The sequence below is a fragment of the Rhyacophila brunnea genome, unplaced genomic scaffold, assembly GCF_057557595.1.
Source record: "Rhyacophila brunnea isolate RB1 unplaced genomic scaffold, BYU_Rbru_1.0 scaffold_12, whole genome shotgun sequence".
NCBI lineage: Eukaryota > Metazoa > Arthropoda > Insecta > Trichoptera > Rhyacophilidae > Rhyacophila > Rhyacophila brunnea.
The window spans coordinates 25,095,494-25,120,941 of NW_028232774.1; the positions used below are offsets into that span (position 1 = coordinate 25,095,494).

The following is a 25,448-nucleotide window of genomic DNA, read 5'->3' on the forward strand; positions in this document are numbered from 1 at the left end:
AGGAATCACTGCTCGAATCATAGATAATTGGAATTAAATTTAAGTGAATAAACATTTCAGTTTGTCTTGTTTTGTAGGTAAATAAATTGACGATTTTAGTTATCTATTCATCCACGGTCAACTAATTAAGTTTCAATGGGTTTTCATATATTTTTTAAGTAAACATAACACTATGCACTTATATTGAGTGTCACTTTAGGAATGCGTACACATTCAATTCTCAGCACAACAGTATTTATTATTTTATTTTAGTCACAAAAATAACGATAAATTACAACATGTATGGATTAAAATCCCGAATAAAAATATTAAATGTCAAAATTACTATTTATACAACCCCGGAATTAAACAAAATTAAATGAAAACTTGCGTATTTTTTTAATGTCTCATCCAGGGAACTCAGAAATAATGGGAACTGAAATACCTAGCAGGCATAGATGTAGGTGTGGAGAAACAGGCAACCGGTCTCGAGTGTGGAAGAATATGGGACAAACTTAAATACGTGTTGAGAATACGCTTGTATTTCGTTCTGACAACTGCTCTCGTTTTATGCACTGACGCTCATTCAATATTAGTTGCAAGTTGCAATACACACTATTGCACGTCTATAATGCGTGGTTCATTTTCTTAGGACGCTAACACATTCAAAACCCTGCGTCAAAGTGTAGTGTATTGGGATATAGCCTATCGGAATTATATTTATTAATCTGTTCTGTGGTCTCATCATACCGACAGAAATTATTCATTTAGCGACACTGACACTATCTTGGTTGACAAATTAATAATGTACGAAGTTTTGGAAGTATGCATTTCTTTTTTCTTTCGACCATGTCCGATCCTAATAGGATCATTATAGAGTAGAGGTTTGTATTAACAGATTTTGTTTTTTTTTTACGAGAAATGGATGTCAGCCACTTGCTCAACCTATTAGGTCCATATCCTGACAGACACAAATTGAAAAACAATATGTGTACTTGCCAGACCCAGGATTCGAACCTGGGACCCACGGCGTGACAATCCAACGCTTAAGCCGAGCGGCCACCATGTGTGCAACCGATTATATTTATTGAACATACATAATTTGAAAACACTAGGAAAAGGAAACACCCGGCAGGATCGTACCTGCGTCTATCGGTAGGTATTCGCGCCCACGCGCATCGACCACAATGCTATAGCCATCCTATCTAATTGCGACAAATTTTAACTAATGGCTCTTACAATACTCTCTGAAGCGCTTTCTAAATTGAGTTAGAAAGTGGAATAAGTACTACAAAAAAATGCGTTTTATTAAATAAAAACAACAATACAATGCAGTTCCACCATGAATTGACAGTTAACAAAATAAAAGAAATTGAGTTAGATTAGAGTAAATTATATATAAGTATGGTATTTTCTATGTAAACTAGTCGTCGTTATATAAAATAAGTCTATTTCGTCACAAATCATTAAAAAAAATCATAAATCTAGGAATTTCAGCATTTTCAATGAAATGAAATCTAGGGAATTCCCGGTCAAAAAACCCTAGTAAATACAAGTAGTTTTGTGTAATTGGCGTTGCTGGTTTTTATAACCTTTCAATAATGTCAACAACTTTTTTGTATTCATAGTAGTTTTAAAATAGAAATACACACTCAACTCGAAATAAATGATTTATTGTGTAGAATATTACGTAATTTTGGAAGTGTCATACACTTTTTTTGTATTTTTCATGTGGTCATTGAAACATTTTTATAAATCACTTTATCCATAAAATCTATTAGAAGACCATTTCAATGTACCTATTGTTTCATCGATAGTAATATATAAAAAAATGTTTTTCTTAAATACACTACTATCGTTATTTATATTATTAGAAAATAAACCCGAAACAATTCAACTACAAGGTTATTGCAACCACCCCCTATGTTATTATCAAGCAACAAAGGTCTTGAAAAACATACACACACAAATCATCTCTTGAGAGAGCATTTCCACAAAACCTACTCTCAAGCGGTGGTGGTTTTAAGTAGAGCACCTATACTTTATAACTTTGCACTTTTGTGGAGCACTAAGTTTGGAGGCCCAATTGTGATTGTTTTAAACTACGACGTAGGCACTTTCTAGCGAAGCGACCGCATCGCCCGCTTCATGAAAAATATTATAATGAACTATTCGCCATTCCTAAGCAATGTATGACATGCCTACTCCCACGGGAAGTAGCTGACTTTATGATCGGTTAACACTGAGTATTGTTAAGACGATATATCAGTGAAACGGCAAATAATTTTCATCTATAGGCGCGACGAAATTTTGGACTCGCTGGCAATCGGAGAACGAACGTCGAGGTGTGAATACGTCAATTTGTTTCGTGATGGCGACGGGGGTATTAATTCTTAAATCGTGTAAAGATGACTAAAAACGTTACCAATGTACTTGAAAAAGAAAACATGTCAATGAATATATTATTATTGTTACTAATAGAACATACGTTAAAGTGCCCACCACCACCCGTCATATATGCACAACCGTGGATATGCACGGCCGCTTTATTAAGTGGACGCGTGTTGGATTTATATGACAAATTATATTTCGGTCGGTATGCGTCATTTGCACCCGCGACCCGCAATCCGCGCATCGCCTAGCCACGATCTTTTTAGACCATGCCTTAACTGAGGTATAGCCTTAATGTATTAATAGAGTTGGGCTTCGGGCGCCTTCGTTGCTTCAGGGAAAACCGTCACTGTATCTGAGTATAACAATGAAACAATTAATTTTAATTAAATAATTAAATGCAGATGAAAATAGATTATTTTATAAATAAATCGATTTATTATTTATGTAATGGCAGGATGTGTGAGTCAAATGTATTTATAAAATAATAATTAATTAATCGCAAAATACTAAAAATAGTTTCATTATTATTGTTAAAATACGATTAATCAAGTCATAGACAAAGTCTAATAAATGTCTATTTTTAGCTAAACCCTTCTTTGTTGACGCATAAGGTCAATAGGACTTATTGAAAATATTATTAATTACTTCACATTATGATATACCTACCTACTTAGCGATAAACATACTTAAGAGCGTACATAAGTGAAACGGCAAATAATTTTCAACAGTATGTGGGACGTAATTTCGGCCGCGTTGCCAGTCGGAGAGCGATAGTCGACCTGTGAGCACGTCAATTTGTTTTGTGATAGCGTCGGAGGAATATTCTTAAGCCGTGTAAAGATGACTAAAAACGTTCCGCAAGTACTTGAAAAAGAAATCATGTCAATGAATATACTATTATTATTACGAATATAATAATAAATATAACATTAAAAGGACGCATGTTGAATTTTTATGACAAATTATATTTCGTTCGGCTCGCGTCATTTGCACAATCCGCGTATCGCCTAGTCACGATCTTTTTAGACCATGCCTCAGCTGAAGTATAGCCTTAATGACAATATTTTCTAAACCTACCTAAATATAGGTATAATTAATTCGTCTTCCTTGAGTGCCTTCTCCTAGCGAAGGTTCCAATCGCCAGACGGTCTTTTTAGACGTCAATAAAATTATGACTATTCAGACCAGCGATGGCAAATAAATCACACGCGTGCCCGACTTGGCACGCTAAAGGTTTTCGACGACACGCCAAAAACTATTTTTCTCCCACGTATTCTTGTGAAAGTATTTTTTTCTATATTGAATCATGTATATTGTCTATAAAGACGAAACATAAGTTGACAAATGAAGATTCAGCAGCATGTAATAATTTGCAATCAACGACATATCAGCCTGATAAAAAAATCTCGCAAATGACATGAAACAAACAACCTCAAACAAAAATCTTTGTTTGTTATTAATGTTTTTATATTTTCTTATATTTATGTGTATCATTTTTTATATGTAGTTAGGTACCAATGTACCTAATTATTTTTTTTATATTGAATAAATATGATTTAGATTATATCATGTGTACCATGCGCCGCGAATTTAAAAAAATCGGCTTGTTTTGGCACGCCGATCAAATCCTATTTGCCATCCCTGATTTAGATGATCAGTTTAGTTATCCGTTCAGTATTTTTTGTCCACTAAAAATGAATATCATTTTTATAATAACTTTCTAAACATATTGATTGGTATAATATAGTACCTATGTCCTATATTAAATTATTTAAAGAAATAATAATGTTTCAATCGAAATTAGAAAAGTGGATAGTATGAAAAATACATAGTAATTCACGCGTCATTTTAACTGGCAACTCTAAACAATCGGGATCGATCCACTGCTGGATGAAGGCGTCCCTTAGCTCCCTCCACTCTTTTCGGTCCTTAGTTATTTGCTGCAACGTACAGCGGGCTTTAGAGCATCCCTGTGGATGTTTAGTGCCCCTTGGGTACCATTGTATGATGGCATTTTTTCAACGGTTGTCCACTCGCCGAGCAATATTCCAGCCCATTACCATTTCATCTGCTTCCATATCCATTGGTTTCTTTTATGGCCTTTTTGCATTATGCTCTACGTGTACATTTATATGCCACGCTAAGCTACTCATAATTTTTGGAAATCTTTTAGGTACATAAAGGATCCATGTTTCACATGCATGGGTGTTAGCTGGTATCACACATTGGTTAAACTCTAAATGGGAAATCACGTCTTTTGAAGATACTATTTAGGCTATGTTTTTTTGCATAAACTGCATAATCCATCCTTTTGTACTACATTATTCCATTTAAGTCTCAAATAGAATAGTACAAAATTTAAATCCTTTAGTTAGAATATAGATGTTGTTATTTTTCGAGGAGCCCTGATTTAAGGTCATGTCTAGGGCCCCAAATTCGATCCCAAAATATTATGATGAAATACTTTTTATGTTTTGTTGTTGACCCTGCAAAAAGTTACGAACCACTAATTGCTAACAGAACCGTGAGAAACAGTCATTATGAAATCAGAGCATTATTCATTGTCAGTTAATACACTTTGACTTTTAAGAACAACTTGGTCCGTTTTTTTTATAAATATTATTAATTAATTATGACATCTGTTACTTGTGCGATATAAAACATGTGTGCAGCTTTTGAGCTTTTTTTTTAAAACATGGAATACGAAAACTAATCTGTGATAGGTCTCTGGATTCAAATTATTTATTATTACATTGATTATTACACATTACTAAACTCATTGGACTGGCAGGGTCATAATCATTGACATCCTCAAACAAATGGGAAAGGACTGAAGATTTCTGCGTAATGTCAAAACCGGTAGCGCATTTCCAAATTCGTTATCCAAGAAAAGATGGAACGGTAAACGTAGCAGAGGTCAATGCCGCATTTCGTGAGTGGTACGACTGCAGCTCCATCGAAGTGTCCAGGGTATCAGATGTAAGAGCGAAAATCGGCCTGATGGTGGCCGATCCTGAACAGTGGAGACGAGAAGAATTCATTACGAAATAGTACAATATTAATTATCTCTATACTTAGATGGAATTAGATTTACCTAAGACTAAATTGCAGACTTGATTGAATTTGATTTATATTAGACATCTAGTTAGGGTCTGATCCAGCACGAAATGTGGAAGGGTCTCTAAAGTAAATAATTACAAGATAAAAAGAACTTTTTATACACCACGTTTTAAAATTTTCTGTTGAATCATAATATAATCTTGACAATTCTATGTATTAATAAAAACTTTTTATTGTACTTGGTAGAAATACTGAATAAATATAGAATATTGAAATGTCATTTTGACATTTCTTATTGATTTCCATAGTACCTAACTCATGTATATATTAATAATTTAGTTGCTAGGACCCCCTTAGCAACAAACAATAATAACTTTCCATACAAAACAGAATTAACTGAAAATGAATTCAATTCTGCTTAAAAATGGCTAAAATAATTAAAAGAATGGATTGTCGTCGTGTTCTGATATATTCTAAAAGTTTCAAATAATGTCTAAGCTAGTCGGGAAGTTAGCTAAAAATCTTCTATCGTCCAATACAAATCTTGGACAAACAAGAAAAAATGTGTACTGGACAAACAAGAATACGAGCTAATAAAAACGTGGTAAAATGTAGGTGTCTATTATTCTATAATGGCATAAGAATATCTCTTTACAATTTAGCTATTTTTCAGGCTTAGGTCCTTAATATAGCCCGATTTTTTTATTTTTAACCTTTATTAAATCTTGAGCCCTGCCCCTAATGTATTTAGGGAAAAACAATAGGTACACTGACTGTTAAGTGCTCAGCCGTAGTGGTTTGGCGGGCGCGGCGGCGTCTTGCGAAACTCAAACGCCCGCAAAACCACTACGGCCGAGCACTAAGAGTAATGTCAAAAATGTAACAATACCTACCATAAAATGGGGTGGGATTAGGGCTCAGTGTCTGCCAAACTTTTTTACTTGACGACACACTGGGAAAGGAAAATATGTTTTGTGACACACCAAATAAAAATCCCCTAAAAAATAATACTTTATTACAGTACAGTAGTACAGGTAACAATGAAATAATATTGTTTTGTAGGTAATATGGATAATAATTTTATTAGTGAGAAGGATGCATTTGATTTTGAGAAAGAATTATGTCAAAATGCATCACTAAATTAGACAAACAATCATTTAACTCTTCATGCCATCTGTAGGCATTTCTGTTTTTTTTTTTTCATTTCCATGAGTGCTGGAATACGTAATTTGTAAAGATATGACGATCCAAATGACAACGGAGATTTATTGGCTGCAGTAGCTAATCGAGGATATTGACTGCAAACCGAAATCTAAAGTGCTGACAACTCTAGCTCACAAAATAAGTCTTTGTTCACAGGATGATTTTTCATGTATATTAAATTTTCTTCCACCGGTATGTACCATGGTATCTTGCGAAAGGATCTATGACTCATTCGTACATTTGATAATTAAGTGATGGAAAATACTAATCGATGCCTTTTGAGCCTTGAAAGCAATCAATATGTGAGCTTTAAAGTTTTCCGGTCCATACTTCTAACTTGTCGGCAAAGATTTCAATTTGCCTGATGATTAGAAGTAAGAAATTATTTCAGGTTGCATAGGTATCGTCGGTCCCTATTAAAAAAGTCGGATCTGAAATTTTGTAATTTTCGGATTATTACGTAAAAGTTATTTGAACACTTTAAACATTTATAAGATCACAGTTTTTTTTGTTTGTTTGAAAAATTTCGAGATATTCAAGTTAAAAATGACGGATCTACCGAGAGTGTCCGAATAACAATGTCGGTTCTTACCAACCGACATTGTTGGCTGGGCGTAGGTGAGCAAGATGCGTCGGATCTGACAGTTGCCGCTATGTTCACCGGACAGACGGATGTTTTTATAAACGTTTAGAAAAGTTTCTATAACCCGTAGTTATTCATTATGGCACGATAATCTAATGGAAAAACTCCAACTTATTGGATTGTCGGATCGATTTTTGAAGGTATTCTGGAGTTATTTTAGGAACCGTCAACAATACGTTTCGTACGGCCTTTATCAGTCACAGACCTTTAACACATTTTCTGGTGTCCCCCAGGGCTCAAACTTAGGGCCATTGCTGTTCACGATTTTTATAAATGACATAGCATTGGTAATTAAAAATGCTATGTTTTTGTTGTTTGCTGACGACTTGAAACTCTTCATGGAAGTTGTCACCTTGGACGATTGTCGTCAACTTCAACTTGATATAGATAATATATTAGATTGGGGCAGGCGTAACAAACTGGACTTCAATATTGATAAATGCAATGTTTTATCGTTTACTAAAGCCTCACGAGTATTGTTTTTCCAGTACTCGATGCATGGCAGAGTTCTCTCGCGAATATCATCTGTAAGAGATCTTGGAATTACGTTTGACGGTAAACTAACGTTTAGTGGTCATATAGATACCATTTGTAAAAAGGCGCTAAAGATGTTGGGCTTTGTCTTGCGTACTTCCCGGGTCTTTTCAGATGTAACGGTACTAAAAATTCTCTATAACTCCTTAGTTAAAAGCAGACTTGAGAGTGGGTCTATCGTTTGGGCCCCGCATCAGTTGAAGTACGGCCTTATGGTGGAGAGTCCAAAAGAAATTTTTAAGACTCCTTTACTTTCGGCTGTATGGATATTTATTATCCGTGGCTCTATCCGACTGATTTTCTCTTAGGGATGCTTACATACTGTAGCTTAAAATTTAGAAGGGATCTTTATTTAGCTACATATTTTTTCAGACTTTTACGCGGCGTAAATGTGAACTCTGCCATTCTTGGTGGTGTTGGCTTGTGTGTCTCTAATAATTACCTTAGGAATCGAGGGCATCCGTTGTTTGTTCTCCCACGGTGCAGAACTAACCTGCCATTAGTAATGCCAATTGGGAGGGCACTAACCATGTTTAATGAAATCGCTTCGGATATTGATATATTCCACTTACGTGAGGTGAATTTAGGTGGACGTTGTTTTATCAGCTTTTAAGATAGGGTCTATCATAGTTCACTATGTGTGCTTTCATTACTTTTATTTTGTTACTTATTTTATTTATTTTCTTATTTTATTACTTATTCTCTGTATTTTTATTTATTTATGTCATGTCGTGAACGCTTTGAATTTATAATTTGTTATGTTCATTATATGTAAAATAAATAAATTTGATTTGATTTGACAAAGGATATTTGATGAAACATCTTTGATTGCTCGTACTGATAAATAGCATTTTGCAGATCCGACTTTTTTAATAGGGACCGACGATATGAGCCATCGCAATTAAGTATGATTTCTTCTTTTGCGGCACACCTGGATCCTCACGCGGCACACAATTGGACAGACCAATACAATACAATAAAACTTTGTGTATGTAATTAATGTTTTAGGCATCGAAATTTATCTATATAGCGATCTCGCATGACTATATAAATTTAATATTAAATCATGATTATTGTTTTACAATAGTATCTATATTTCGTATGTATTGTTGGAACTATAAAAAGGTTATGCATCGCTGGTTTAAATATAAATGAAAGTCTTGCTCATCAGTATTTTTAAAATTTATTTACATAAAAAAATAATTAACACATGTGGTTATAAAAATATCCCTGAAAAAGCCTACTACGTATATAACGTCGGTGTTTTGTAAAAAGGGCGAATCAACCATTTTGGTGAAATCGAGATTTTAATGAAAATACAATATGTACCCCATTAGCTTTGTTGTGTAAAAACGGCGAATTTGTATCTCTACAGGAAAATACTTCAAAACGATAATCGTAAGGGCGAATGTCCATTTAGTATTACAAATAAAAAGCGAATATGACATATTAGGTCTTTTAAAATATTATATAATAATGCCTATTATAATGACAGTATTCTTTCTAAGCTTTATTATAAACTTGTTAGAAATTTATAATCATCCACATGTAATTAACAAATAAATGTCAAAAGTTAAAAATCCTGCTCCTGTAAAATAGCATTTTGGTTAATTCGCCCTATTTACAAAACACCGACGATATATTTGTGCACTTGAGGTAATTTAATTTGAAATCACAGATAGTAAAATACAAAAATAAAACTTGCATTAACTCTACTTCCAACACTGTGGAATACAAAAAATAGCAAATTCGTACATATATATGACACAATATTGTATGAATGCTTCAAACAAGATATTATTTGTTCAATGATTTCTCTCTACCTAAAATATTTTTTAAGAAAATTGCATTATTTCAAGAAAAAAATAAACCAATATCGTGAGTAAATAATTTTTTTTAAAAATTACGAATTCAGTCATCATAATAATATTTAATTACATAAAACCTTAACATTTATTTTACACTATGACCTAACGTGGTTACAAGATGATCTCGTGTTTAAAGCTTCTTGATAGAAGTTTGTGCGGCAAAACTATTGAATTCAAGACAATCATTTCTGCAGGAACAGTGACACTTCGACCTGAAATAAAAAGAATGTATGAATATCCGTCATTCAAAAATCTGTTGAACAACAGTAGTTTTTCAGTATGTCCAATATTGACCACACAGTTACGGCTAGGGTTGTCAAAAAAGTAGGTACTACCAATAGTTTTTTGTCAATATCGGATCATATTATGATTACACTTTTTCTATTGTAGGAATTTTTAAATGCCGATTAGCGATAACCATGCACTAGAATATTTCATTATTTTCATTGTAGTTTTTTTCGAAAGTTTTGCTCCGGACGGAGCATACATAGGTATACACCAGTAGCGAAGGGTGGAGGTAGGCCGTGAAGAAATGACAAAATATTGCACACTTAATGTTGTTAGTCATACTTATTTGTTTTCATTGAAGTTTGGTTTTTGTTTGAACCGTGCCTAAACCAAACCTAAAATCATGCCATTAAATCATACATAATTTAAGACATTCATAGATATATGGTCTGGTTAAGGCAAGGTTAAATTGAATTTTATAAACTAACCAACATCATCTGCAATTTTTATTGTGCGTTCAATGAAAACAAATATGTGGTGCATGACTTATAAAGTGTGCACTATGTTTATCAGATTTCCACAGCCTATCTCCACTCTTCGCCACTGATACACATATGAGGTATAAAGTGTTTTATGGTTTAATATTCCTTGTTCATTTTTTTCATGTTTGCAAATAAATACATAATAATATTGTAAACAAAATATCTATCCAAATACACTGTTTTGATGTTAATATTTTGACAGTTTAATTTGACTCAGTGTATCAATAACTTCCAATCCCTGTTGTATTATAAGTAAAATAAACATTTTTTTTAATAAATGGTCTGTGTCACGTGCACCGAATGCCAGAAGAGTTACCGGCAAGTCGGGTTATTTACACATGTACTGAGGGCAAGAGAAGATCTGTGGGTCTATTCTATACTTATCGACCACTAAAGTGATAAAGTGATAGATATTATCAAACTTAGGGTAGGTGTGTATCAAAGTATTAGCACTTATTATAAAAATTACAACAAGTTGGTTGTAATTGTTGCAATAAGTGCTATATTTTAACAGCAGCAAGAGAGGTGCTGTTAAAATGTAGCACTTATTGCAACAATTATAACCAACGTATTGTAATTGTTACAATAAGTGCTAATACTTCGATACAAACCTACCCTAAGTTTGATAATATTTATCACTTTAGCGGTCGATAAGTACAGAATAGACCCGCTGGACATCCGAAACTGAAATGGCCGGACTGTGCCACAAAAAATTTAAGAATGCTCGGCCTAAGTAATTGGAAAAAACCGACGTTGGATAGAAAAATCGATGGAAAAGTTCTTGAAGGAGACCACGGCCTGTTAAGGATTGTAGTGCCATAAATGATTGCCAAGTCAACAAACCAAATCTTAGTGTAATTGAATTATGTGCAATAAGTATTAGATATTATATTTTGTTTTATTTGTTTGATAATTTATTATCTTTCAAAAAAAAAAGCGAATTATTTATGTGACCATTATTTAAGATTATGGTTGACTAAGCAATAACCAATTATAATATCGTCTCTGTTCTGGCAGAACACACTAACTGGAGAATACTAGTTTTGAGTAATTTGACTTTGAAGTTGTTAAAAAGTTTGAAATAATGGTCTATCATGTGAGTTTATTAAGTAATCGTAAAAAGGATGACTTTAAAATAAAGACTGTTTATTTATTAAGAAGGTTTCCAGACGGTAAAGTTTGAAATAAGGAACATTTTGGTACTAGCTCAATATGTCATTTTTTCGAATTAGTGTGTTCTGCCAGAACAGTGACGATATACTGTCGGCTTATCACTTACCCAATATAGTGATGGAAGGATTCAGTCTACCGTCTGTATTGAAGAGCGAGGGATTATCCATTTTTGCAAAAGGTTTATTAGGATCAGGATCCGACGGTGTACCCTCAACGCGTGCCCATGCACCCACTTCTGAGAATCTACCAACTGGAACAATAATTATAAATACTTTTATACAATGATAAATTATTAAAACCATACATCAACGGATAGACCACAACTGAGACCACTAAAAAACATCGAGATTTTATCGAAACTTATAAAAATTGATCTATCACTTTGATGGTATTTAATACAATATGTATTTTGGTCAGCTTTATTAAGAATAGGTACCAAAATTGTGTAGTAACTTGGAATTTTCATCAGCTATCCCTTTCTCACATCATATAGCTTTTTTTGTGCCCCTCACCCGATTATGTACAGAGACAATAATTAATTAGATATAATCAGTCTTTCAGTTTCATCAGTTTGGCCTTAATGCACTTAAGCGATAGAAAACCTCTTTGTCTATATATCGCCCAAACAAATAGGCTAACCAATGAACGCCCCTGATTGTTAAATGAAATATAAACATTCATTATTTATAAAATATTGCAAATATCACCATTCAGTTAAAATTTTATAACAAAAAAAGTCCATCAGAAAGCCGATATATATCTTCGTGGTATCTTTATCATTGAAGTTAATCCCTCCAAATGAAAACCCGCCCCGCACCACACTCGGTCTTAATCGAGCGTATCACGGGACCCTACAGTGGCGATGTGAAGCATCTATTTCAATTTTGCCTAGGAATGCCCTGGGAGGAACTACCCAAGACTGAGGTTGCTACGCTGAAAGTGAGCTCTGACTGAGTTTAAAGAATTTACTCTAATAGAGAGGAGCCAGGGAGAGAAAAGCACATGGAAATTACGAAAAAGAAAATGAATTTAAGGTATATAACAAAGAAAACGAAGCTAATCATACGGACAGCAAAAATTTATGTGAAGAGATCTTCATGCCCGCAGTAAGACGCCGCAATTTTTTTAAATGTAAGATAATTGGGCTTAGTAGCAACCAAGACAGACGGCCCGATGGGCCCAACAGCTGGTTGGACCGACCTGAGTATCTCCCCCCGTTCGGAGCACATACTCAGACATTCCTAGAGGATGTGGTTGGCATCCTGTATTTCTCCTCCGCATGGACATGTCGGATGGCTTGCAAGTCTAAGCTCAAAGAGCTTGCCAGCGAACCCACTGTGGCCAGTCACAAATTGACTGGTGTGATGGTCAGGAGTCAAATATTTGGTTATCTACAATCGCCATTTGATGTCTGGAAAAAAGATATGTGTGCCGGCCCTTGGTATATTTCTTCCACCGTCGCTGCCAGGTCTTCCACGCCGCGTGAAGCGTCAAAAGACGTATAGTTAGCTTCGACGTGGTTACTTTTTCAGCAACAAGCCGAGGAGGCGGGGCAAGGTGAAAGTCACCAACAACGGCCTCCTCGCCTTTGAAGAGCTTCGTTGACGCACCACTGACCTGTATGTGCAGGTCAAGTGGAAGAATGCCAGCCAGGATCGGGAGCGCGTCTGTTGAAGTTGATCGATAGGCCTTTGTTATTGTGGTATCTTTAGCAAAGTACGCAAAGCCAATAAGTATATCGGATCTGTAGTATTCTAAGGGTTAATATAGGTACTTGATAAAGCCTAATTAATATGTGAGCAAAATACGTGCCATATTAAATATTTTTTATATGTGGAAATACGTTTGCAATGTTTGTTCAGAACATTTTCATATTTGTTTTTGTATATTGAGTATTGACTCAATATTTCTATGTAGATTTGTCCAAACAGAGTCATTTTTTCCGTAGAACTGGCAGTTTCGACACGAAACGTGCCAATGGATTTCGGAAAAATGCTCTTTAAATGGGCCTAATAAAATACTGAATCTGATTAATAAGATAGTAAATACTTACATCTTTAATCTGTGAAAGCGTATTACTATATCCATAACTTTCGCCAAAATGGTAATAATATAACTACATAATTAATATAACAATGAATCACCTATTGAATGCATAACCAAGGCATGTTCGTGTATGGTGGCATTCGCCAAGACTATAGACTCCTTCAGGCGAACTCCGGCTTCTATGACTACTGAAGGACCTATCGATACGTTTGGACCAATCTGCAACACCAAAAATATTGTATAAATCAAAAATGTTGAAGAAAACCGTCCACCATGAAAATGAAAAAGGTTTACTATAAATGCCATTATTTATATTACATATAAATGCCATTTCACAACGCAGATTCATTTATAGCAAGTTTCACTAGTCAGATTTGTTTGCCGAAGTCACACTGGAATAAAAAAAACACTTTGGATAAGTAAAATTGTGACTAGTATTTTTATAAGAGTTAAAAAGCTTAAAAAAAATTTAAACAATGAACCATCATTATTACTATTACAAAAGGGTGGGTTACTGGCAATGACATTATTAATGGACAATGTACTCAATACAGTAACTAGCAAGTAAATTCGCGCATAGCGACATTCGCACATGTATTGGTAGACGTCACGCAATTTCCATTATGCGATATCACGCATCGGGAATTTATAGCAATATGACCTTTATTGTAATGGCGTTGTATCAGTGTTTCTAGTGTCAATGTTCATTTGAGCGAACCCGTTCGGACCGAACCATTCGGCAGACCCGACAAAAAGCATCGGAAATTTATAGCAATATCACCTTTATTGTAATGGCGTAACAGATTATGCCATTCGGCAGACCCGACAAAAAAGTGAGTGTCATTTTTTTTTCCAGATGCTTCGTCCATATTAATGTCATTTGTTATTGGATATGGAACACCTACAGGAATGAAAAAAAATACAATTATTTAGCCGAATGGAATATTACTAATTCTTCTTCTTCATCAAGAACTCATGGCTGAGGATCGTAACCCGGATGATATGGTTATTGAACAATACCGAAAGTGTGGAGTGTCTGGGTATGGGGAATGTACCCGAAAAGGTACAGGTGTTAACGGTTGAAGCGCCGACAAGCTATTAGTATTAAGTAGCAATTGCTAGATTTAGTGAACCCAGCCCTCTTAAAAAATCAATAAAAAATTATTATGATTATTTTTTTGAAATGGTCCCCTCTCATAACATTTTTCTGTCGAATTAAAACAATAAATATTCTTCTTCAACCTCATGATGAGAATGTTCAAAATTTCTACTTATTTTCATTGAATGACCATCGAATATCCATTTTGTCATACTCACGACAGCGGTGGGGTCCACTTTGGCGGAGGCGTGTATGAAGACATCGGGCAGAATGGTCTGACTGGTTGCATCCCCACCTTCCAACGGTGACACCAGTCTCTCGGGTGCCCTCTTGCGGTACAACTCTAAGTAGTGCCGGTTGGCGTATATAGCTGACCCAGCCGTTTTTACTTGGGACCACCATGTTGTCACCTTAAATTCATGAGTTCAAATTTTTCATTAGTGTGATTATCTATCGTAACGGTATTCGTCAAGCAATGGAACTCATAAAAATGAAAGCCTTTAAAAGTTCCACTTCATCCTATGCAGGTGCCGTAAAACAAACAATTCCACCACCTATATCTCGTCTAGGCGCTGCAGTACGTTCGACCAAGCCTGCAGTACTGGTTTTCCCGACAAATGACAAAATAAAAGATTCCGCATCAACAAAGGCCATCATACAAGAAGCGATAAATCCCAAAGAGCTAGGAGTGAAAATTACCGGCGTACGATTGGTAAAGAATCGTGGGGTCGTAATAAATACTGCCACAGAGTCCGACTCAGAACGCCTAGCAGCCGCACCAGGTTTCAAATCAAATAAACTGGAAGCAAAAATCCCACCCAAAAGACTGCCACGTATAATCATTTATGATGTACCCCGGGAAGTTGAGGACGTAGACTTCCTACAAGGCATTCATCAATCAATCCGCGAAATACAATTACCTGCCGAAGTGTTCACAAAAACAACCATCCGCAGTCATCTTGCAGGACCTCGAGAAGGCCCTACATGTCACCGAGTATTTTATGTCCAACCAGCAGTAAGGCACCTATTAATAGAACAAGGTCGGTGCTATTTTGAATGGTCGTCACACAGAGTGCGTGACTTTACTGGTATAACATTGTGCACACAATGTTGCATGTATGGACATCCGAGCAAATTTTGTAAAGAGCCTCAAGTCTGTTCCCACTGTGCATCACAGGGTCACATATCTACCGAGTGTCCACAGTCTAATAAAACACCAATATGTGCAACTTGTACACGCTACGGGAAGCCCGCTAGTCACAAAACAGGGGAAAAACTATGCCCTGCACAAGAAGCATATTTAAAAAAGTCTCTCAACTCAATTGATTATGGCTGCTAAAATAAAATTAGTACACGCCAATATCAGTCATAGCCAGATAGCAACAGTCGACCAATGGACATCAGACCAAAGGAAAAATCAAACTTCTAGGAATAAGGCAGTCAAAAAAATTATTTTTCTTCAACAAAATCTTCAGCGATGCCGCTCAGCAATGGATCATATAATAGCTCAGGCCAAATACTATGATATATTACTTCTTCAAGAGCCTTACGTCGGAAATACGGGCAGAGTAACATCTCCCCATAATTTAACAATATATCAGGCCGACGGAACATCGGAAAACCCCTGCAAAGCCGTAATAATCATCTCCAATCCTAACCTCCGCCTTCTTTGGAGAAGCGACATATCTGACCAGTGCAATGCATTTGCAACCTTGAAATCTGGAACTTTGCAGCTAACGATTGGATCAATTTATATACCACCACCATCCTCAACATTGGTAACACTCCAAAAAATTGAAAAATTAGGAAAAGATAAAGGCGAATATATAATAGGAGGAGATTTCAATGCAAAAAGCAGCTGGTGGGGGAGCCCGAAAAATGACAAAAGAGGCGATGAGGTCATCAGTTGCCTAGCCAGCATTGGGTGGCATGTATGTAATGAAGGATCAGTTCCAACTTACAGCACCTGGCAGAACGGGAAACATTTAAAATCTCATATCGATATCACTATCTCTTCACCAAACACAACACACAAAATTGCTAACTGGACAGTAGAAGACCAACACAACCCCATCTCAGACCACAACCCAATCACCTTTACTTGGAACAATACAATTAGCGTACTCTCACCCATGACCGACTCAACACGCATTTTTATAACAAATGAGAAAACCGACTGGAGAAAAATAAATGAATTGACAAGGGAAAACATGGCCGAGCTTAACATAGATAAACAGTACCTTGAAAACATACATACAACTCCTGAACTCGACACTGCAGTGGAAACGGTCACCTCGGCAATCTCTATCGCATGCCATAAAATACTCCCACAAAAAACGCAACATGATATCAGGAAAAATCCAATCTGGTGGAACGCCGAATTAACAAAAATGAAAAGAATAACTCTCAGATCAAAACGGAAATTACAGAACTCAAGTGACATCATGCGACCACAAAAGCTCACTGACTATATCGACAAAAGAGAAGCATACAAAACAGCCATTGAGGAAGCAAAAATTAAAAGCGCTAAATTATTTTATGAATCTCAGACGCCAATGACAGCATGGTCTTCGCTATACAAAATGACAAAAAAAACTAATGCCAGCAATATTCAATCGACACTTACTACAGAGGGAGTAAAGCACTCAACCGCAAAAGACTCTGCAAAAGCCCTAATGGAAAAATTCTTTCCATACGATGATCCAACAACAGATACACCGATACAACACTACATCAGACACACATCAGACAACCATATTCCGGGCGGAGAGGATGATATCCAATTCACACTTACTGAGATCCTATCCGCCTTACAGAATATGACTCCAAAAAAGGCACCTGGACACGACAACCTCACATTAGATATCTGCCAAAATTTCGCAAAAAACTTCCCAGAAGAAATTCTACTACTATACAATAAATGTCTGACACTCGTTCACTTCCCGAAATCCTGGAAAATAGCGATCATTAAGGCCGTTCCTAAGCCTGGGAAAGATGCTAAGGACACAAAATCATACAGGCCTATCGGCCTCCTTCCCGTTTTCGGAAAAGTGCTAGAAAAACTAGCAATTCAGAGAGTGCACTGGCATCTTACAAAAAACAACAAATTGAGCACTAAACAGTTTGGCTTTACCCCTCAAACATCAACAGAACACGCACTAAACAAAGCCGTACACATAATCTCAACGCATCTCGAATTGAAAGAATCACTCATAGCAATTTCCCTAGACATTCAAGGTGCATTTGATAACGCATGGTGGCCACACATAAAAAACGCCCTTTCAATCAAGTCAACACCGCCTAACTTGTACAAACTATTTTGCAGTTATCTACAAGATAGGGAAGTAAAACTAAAGTATGCAGACGAAGAAATAAAACAAGACCAAACCCAAGGTTGCATCCAAGGATCAACTTGTGGCCCAACACTATGGAATATCGCCTTAGACAGTCTATTAACAATACTCTTACCCCACAATACACACATACAAGCCTTTGCTGACGATGTGTTAATATTGATAGCAGCAAAAGACACCGACGAACTGGAATTAAAAACCAATAGCGTGCTTCAAAAAGTAAACTCATGGGGTGAAGACGTAAAACTAACCTTCTCAGATATTAAGACAAATATAATGTTTATCAACAAAAGGAAAATACGAACACCAGAAATCCAGTGGAAAGGAAAACCGAAAGAGTTGGTCGATTCCTTTAAAATTCTTGGCATAATACTAGACAGGCACATCAATTGGGCGAAACACGTCGACTACATATGTAAGAAAGCAGCTCAAATGGGAAAATTCTTTTTAAAAACAGCAAGAGCCACTTGGGGGGCGTCTCCTGAAGTTTTAAAAATTATATATCATGGAGCTGTGGAGCCAACCTTAACTTACGCGGCATCGGTCTGGAATAAAGCAACTCACAGAAAGTCGATCCAAAAAAGACTGAATTCCGCGCAAAGACCTTTCGCAATATCAATTTGCAAGGGATATCGCACAATATCGCTAACGTCAGCACAAGTCCTGGCAGGAATAGCGCCAATAGACATAAAAATACAAGAACTTACAGGAATATACCAAGTTAAAACAAGCCACATACTTCCCCGACACTTACCTACAGACAGAACATACGAAAACAAAATACACTACACACAACTTCCACATCCTGGTAACAGACATCTAGAAAATATAGAACACATAGGAACAGTTGACGAAGACACTAAAACAAAATACCACATCACAGGATTGTAGATCTACACAGATGGCAGTCTAATCGATAACAAAGTAGGGGCAGCTTTTGTAGCCTACGAAAATGGAACATTAATAACCCCCCGAAAATTTAAGCTCGAAAGCTACTGCACTGTTTTCCAAGCAGAAATATTTGCTATCAAAGAATCTCTCGAGTGGACACTCAAAAGATTAAAGTTCCACAGACACGACTATGTAAACATATTCTCAGATAGCCAATCCAGTCTGGTAGCTCTCCAAAACCCATCATCGACACACCCACTTGTAAGAGACATTTTAACACTGTCAACACAGCTTCGAATGATAGGAACAAACCCCAGATTCTTCTGGATAAGAAGTCACACAGGGATAGCCGAAAACGAGGAAGCTGATAAATACGCCAAACAAGCCACAACAGACAAAAGACCTTTAACCTATACACACTTCCCTCTGAGTTACGCAAAACAAAAACTAAACGAAGATACCATAGAGCTATGGAACCACAGATACACAACATCCGCCACAGGATCAATAACGCAGAAATTTATTCCAAACATAAACTGTGCCATCACTCTTGCCAGGAACTTAAAAATATCACACGAACTCACACAGATACTAACAGGCCACGGATCGGTGCGAGCTTATCTAAAAAGATTTAAATTGAGGGATGACGACTGTTGTCCATGTGACGGCAACACATCTCAAACTGTGTGGCATGTCATCAACGACTGCCCTATACTAGAAAGGGAGCGATGGACTCTCAGGACTCGATGTAGACAACATAATCACGAAATTGACCTCCAAAAGCCTCACGAAGCACTAAGCAATAGAACAACACAAGAACACTACACAAAATATTTAATCCTGGCCATAAAGAAAATTAAAGATATAAATGGAGGCACCTAATTAGCCCCACATCAATGCAACTAACCCACCCAACCACCTTGTACGAAAAAGCAAGGGTATGGTTATTATTAAAAAAAAAAAAAAAAAAAACGGTATTCATATGAGTAAATATTATGTTGTCTTTTTAAAAGCAACATTGTTTATGTATTCGGTACCGTAACATAAAAATACCCCCTGTCATTAACCCCCTATTTAAAAACCCCCGGACAAAAAAACTTGTTTATCGCTGGTCTATAATTTACCCAGACCTCAGGTTCATAAATTGGTAAATATGGTTATATGATTCTATGACTTTCCTTATGTAGTAAAATAAAGTAAATTACCATTGTTATATGGGCCTCCGCAGAATGGAGGTTATATTAACAGATTTTTTTAAGAAGAATGGTTATCAACCATTCGTCCAACCCATTGGGTCTCTGCAAAGGATCAAATTTAATGATGGCCACTACACCAACTCGGCTGTCATGGTAGATGATATCGTTTGATTTTAAGTGCTATATCTAATGGCCAAGTACTCCAAACGTGCCAGTCGCGGTGTTAGCACTAAATGAGTTTTACCACATTTAAATAACACGTTAATTATATCTATTGGCCAATGACTCCAAACGCGCCAGTCGCAGTGTTAGCACTAAATGAGTTTTAATCGATAAATATATTATATTCAAAAGTAATGAGGAAAATAAAAAAAAAAATTATTATGTAGTTCAGTATTCTAAAAATACATATAAAATTCGGTACATTTAGACAGGCCAATAATTTTCAAGTTTTATTATCAAAATTACGATAAAAAATTATGTAAATCTATTAAGGCCATACCTCAGTTGAGGTACCTTTATAGGCTATTTAGGCCTAAAAAGATTGTGGCAAGGCGATGCGCGGATTGGGGGTCGCGGGTGCAAATGACGCATGTCAAACGAAATATAATTTGTCATATAAATCCAACATGTGTCCATTTAATGTTCTGTTTATTGTTCTATCAGTAACAATAATAATATATTCATTGACATGTTTTCTTTTTAAAGTAAATGGGTAACGTTTTTAGTCATCTTTACACGATTTAAGAATTAATACGCCCGTCGCCATCACAAAATAAATTGACGTGTTTCCAGCTCGACGTTCTCTCTCCGAATGGTAGCGAGTCCAAAATTTCGTCACGCCTATAGTTGAAAATTATTTGCCGTTTCACTGATGTATCACCTTAACTAGGAATGCGCTAAGCCAAAATTGGAAATATACATATAAGAGACACGGATTTAGAGGTTACAAAGCTTGTAATTAAAATCGTAACAACTCGGTTTGCACGTAATAAATAATAGAAAAATCATAGGTGATCTAGTAGAAATAATTCTTATTAATTTTTAGGATAGTTGTAATAAAAAATCATTGAAAAAATATTTTGACTGAGTGGGATTTGAAATCACATTTTTCGCTTTCCGGGTGATGGCTCTTATTGTCATTCTTACAAACAATTTCTAATAACTATCTGAGAGCTTTTAAATTCCATTTGTTAAAAGCTCCTTACCTGCATAGCAAAGAGTTTTCTAGTCCCTGCGAGAGGCGCCAGTATTTCTTGCTCCCAAGCGATGTAGCCCGCATCCCGACCTGATCCATTGCTTCCACTTCAGAAAAAAAGCATTTGTAAATCATCAACAGAATTATACTGTGTTTCTATTTAAAATATTAATATTCGATTACATCATACGTACTTGTAATAGTCATTCTGCTTCTTGTTAAAGACCGTGGCCATATTTTGGAATACGTCCATTGAGCAAACGTAGACTCCGCAATTGATAATGGTGGACACATAACTGTTTGGCTTCTCCACATAATGGTCCACTGAGCAGAGAGGCTTCGTTAAAACCATACAGCCATAGTTTAAAGATTGCTGACGGGTGGCTTCTGTTCCTAATATCGTTACCTAAAACAAAAACATTGATTCCGTACTTTATGTTAAAGATTTGTCAATTTTAAATTGCATATAAATTGATTAGACCTAAGACCTTAGATAGATTAGAGATAAAGACCACACTGACGGATACTCAAGCAGTTGTCACTGTGCAAAATGAGCAAGCTGAAAGCTTCAAAATCGAATCAGGTGTGAGACAAGGGGATGCGCTATCCACTATGGTATTTAACCTTGTGGTGGAATCCATAGCTCGTGAAACCAACATAAGAGGATGGGTAGATAACAGTACAACGCAGATGTGCGCTTATGCTGACGACATAGTAATTACAAGCAGATCCAAACAGAGGATGATCGACCATGGTGGCACTATGAAAATAAAAGCAGAAAGCACTGGGCTGCAAATAAACCAGTCAAAAACTAAGTATATGGTCAGCACACGCGATCAGGTACCTTTGCAGAATATAGACATAGGACAGCATGCATATGAAGGGGTGGATCAGTTCACGTATCTCGGATCCAGCGTAAATACCCAAAATAAGACAGCAGAGGAGATAAGAATCCGCCTTATCTCCGGGAATAAATGCTGGCATGCCTGCAAGCGACTGGTGGGGTCGAAAATTCTAGGCCGAAGAAGTAAACGTCTAATATATAAAACAATTATAAGACCAGTGGTCACTTATGGCTGTGAGACTTGGTGCTTAACTCAAAATGAGGAAAACAAATTAGCTGTATTCGAGCGCAAAATACTCTGAAAAATCTTTGGACCCACGTTGGAAAATGGGAACTACAGAATAAAAATGAACCACGAGTTGGAAGAGCTGATTGAACAGCAAACAATCATAAGATACTGTAAGTCCCAAAGACTACGATGGGCGGGACATGTGGAGAGAATGCCTGAAGTTAGAGCGCCAAGGATCATGACGAAGTGGCTACCCCAACGGAAAAGACCCAGAGGTCATCCAAGAAGGAGGTGGGCTGACGCCGTAGAAGTGGACTGGCTTCATATAGGAAGACCCGGTAACTGGAGAAGTGTGGCGAGAGACCGGAGTGAGTGGAGAGCGGTTGTGGAGGAGGCCAAATTCCACCCCAGCATGTAGCGCCGTGGAAGAAGAAGATAAATTGATTAGCATCTATTTATATTAATAATAAAATTGGAGTCTTGTCTCCCCGTCCATTTTATGGTCATAACTCCAACAAGTACTGTAAGTGATAACTAAAACATACACAGGTTTATAGACAACACCGTTGATACCGAATTAGTGGGCATATAGTAGATTTTTAAATCGATCTCGAAAATAACGCATTTGCAACAATATGAGGTGAAGCAAAGGTGATATATCCACCAGACATTCGTTAGCACATGTAGAGCCATGTGGTTACCCATATCTTATAAATTAAAATATTATTAAGCCTGAAATAGTTCGACTTAATGAAGTTAATAATCCAGACTGCTTTGTGCACTATAAAGTGTGATTTTACATGTGATTGAAACATTTTAAGCCAGTCTTCTTTAAAACCATATCTTGTGAAACCCATTTAGGAAACGCTTTTCTGAACTACGGTTTAATACATCTCCTTTTCTACATGAATACTTGATTGCACAAAATATTCTTTACAATCAATTATTAACACGTGTATTTAATTTGGATTGAGTGAAAGGGGTGCATGTAAGATTGTTTTCTGTTCCTTAAATAATAATTAGCATCCAATAATCAATCTACATAACAAAAAAAGTCTCCTGATACCTGGGCCTCTGGTCCCCTTTCAACGTGAAAATCATAGAGTTGCTGTAGTGGAAAATCGGCGCAAACGTCACCATTGAGTACGAAGAATGCAGCGGGTCCACCGGCTCTAATTTGATCTCGAAAATGATACATTCCTCCTGCGGTCCCCAGAGCTGTAAACTCCTGAAGATATCTACAAAATGAAGTTTGTAATTTATGTTTTGATGTCAATAATGTAAACATCTTTAAAGAGTGCAAGGCTATATTATAAATGATCACAGATGTGGCATGAACAGAATTTTTTGCTGGTTATGTGGTGTTGGTGCCGAATGCTTCGCATTTCTTGGACGGAGCACAGGACAAACCAGTCAATCATCTAGAGACTGAAGATAAAGGAACGGCTCTCGACGATATATCTGAGAAGAATTCTGCAGTTTTTTGGACATATTGTCAGGCGCCGACCGGACAACCTGGAGAGACTGGTAGTTTTGGGTAGCCTCCAGGGAAGGCGAAGCAGAGGAAGAGCGTCTGCGCGATGGAGCGACCAAGTGAAAGAGCTGACTGAAGGCACCATCCATTCTGCACTGAGAGAAGCGGAAGATCGAGCAGGATGGAAAGTCTTGGTCGCTCAAAGGATGGCGAAATTTAAATGTGGTCATGATCCTCAGCCATGAGTGCACGACCAAGAAGAAGAAGAATGATAAATGAACAATATAATTACTTAGGCATTTGAACAAACACTGTGCAATAAAAATATATTGTAGTTGAGCTGTTAAAATCTCCGATGTGACGAAATTACAGGAGTTTATTAAAATGAGACATGTTATAGTTATTGACAGTTTTTATAATTGTATATTAATTTTGGTGGTATATACAACAATTGAGAGTTTTACTGAACTATATGGTGTAATATAAATGAACAGAAAGTATAAAACATCAGTTCCATGAATAAACAGAACATGAAAGAGAATGGTAACAAAATAGAACAGCGATAAACAGAACTGTGAAAATTCAGAACAGAGGAAAAATTATATCATGTTATGTTTATTCTTGTTCTGTTTTGTCCGGTTACCAAAAAATCATTTTGACAAAATTGTCAAATCTGAGAATCTGAATCTGATTAAAAATTTAACTCAGAAAGTTGAGTAGTTTTTTTATGAGTGCCACTACATCATGTAAAGCATTAATGAATAATAAATAACAACATTATATTTTATTAACAGTGTATTTCATCATCTTGTCACCTGATTATTATGCGATATTCTTTCTGCATATCTGACAAGAATTCCTCCATCAAGGCCGAGGGATAGGACCCGATAATTAATATCTCTTTGCATTGTTTTAACTTGACACACGCCTCAATATGATGCTGAATTAGAGGCAAGCCGGCTACAGGGAATAGGGGCTTTGGAACATCGAGCGATAACGGCCGAAATCGGGTCCCTGAAAAAATAGTCAATTGTTAATTTTCACAGCCAATAATAGATTTTACGTATTTAATTGTAAAATATATAGCTTACCTTTCTCAGGTCCACCAATTAATATTACGGCTTTCAGCATATCTGCGTACTTAGCTGACACGTATCAGGAACTTATGAGTGCACAATTTTTATTTGTTTACATTCTTATCACAGACACGATTGAAATGACGTTTCATTGACAAGTGCTGCCATTGTAATATTTTTTAATATTGTAAAATATTAATATTATTTGAAGACTATGCTATTTCAGTTTTGTTCAATTGGCTCATTTAATATTCTTAATAAATAATTGTCGGATTTGTTATTATTATTATCGAGAATAATTTGTTTAATAAATGCCTTATATTATTCTTTATTTTTTGACTGATTAATTGGATACCTACCTACATATAATTGAGTGCTGGTATTTTATAACATATTCATTGAGGAATACCTATTTATA

At 36.2% G+C, this 25,448-nt stretch overlaps 1 protein-coding gene across 1 annotated transcript; it reads right to left on the reverse strand.

The window, feature by feature from the left end:
- Positions 1–8,982: 8,982 nt before the first annotated feature.
- Positions 8,983–25,127, reverse strand: Gmppa (GDP-mannose pyrophosphorylase A). Its single transcript, XM_085961051.1, has 9 exons — positions 25,046–25,127; positions 24,770–24,968; positions 23,547–23,718; positions 21,602–21,813; positions 21,418–21,514; positions 14,988–15,179; positions 13,769–13,889; positions 11,731–11,874; positions 8,983–9,893 (listed from the first exon to the last, which is right to left on the reverse strand). Exons 1-9 carry the CDS (start codon positions 25,083–25,085, stop codon positions 9,793–9,795), a joined length of 1,278 nt encoding a protein of 425 aa, XP_085817177.1. The 5' UTR covers positions 25,086–25,127; the 3' UTR covers positions 8,983–9,792.
- Between the last annotated feature and the right edge of the window lie 321 nt (positions 25,128–25,448).

Bases quoted from the DNA above. Each gene is read 5' to 3' on its own strand.
- Gmppa (XM_085961051.1), bottom strand. From the start codon at position 25,085: ATGCTGAAAGCCGTAATATTAATTGGTGGACCTGAGAAAG. The intron at 23,719-24,769 runs GTGACAAGATGA...TTCATTTTGTAG, and splicing joins GAATATCGCATAATAATCAG to ATATCTTCAGGAGTTTACAG. The intron at 11,875-13,768 runs GTGATTCATTGT...TTATTGTTCCAG, and splicing joins CTTGGTTATGCATTCAATAG to TTGGTAGATTCTCAGAAGTG.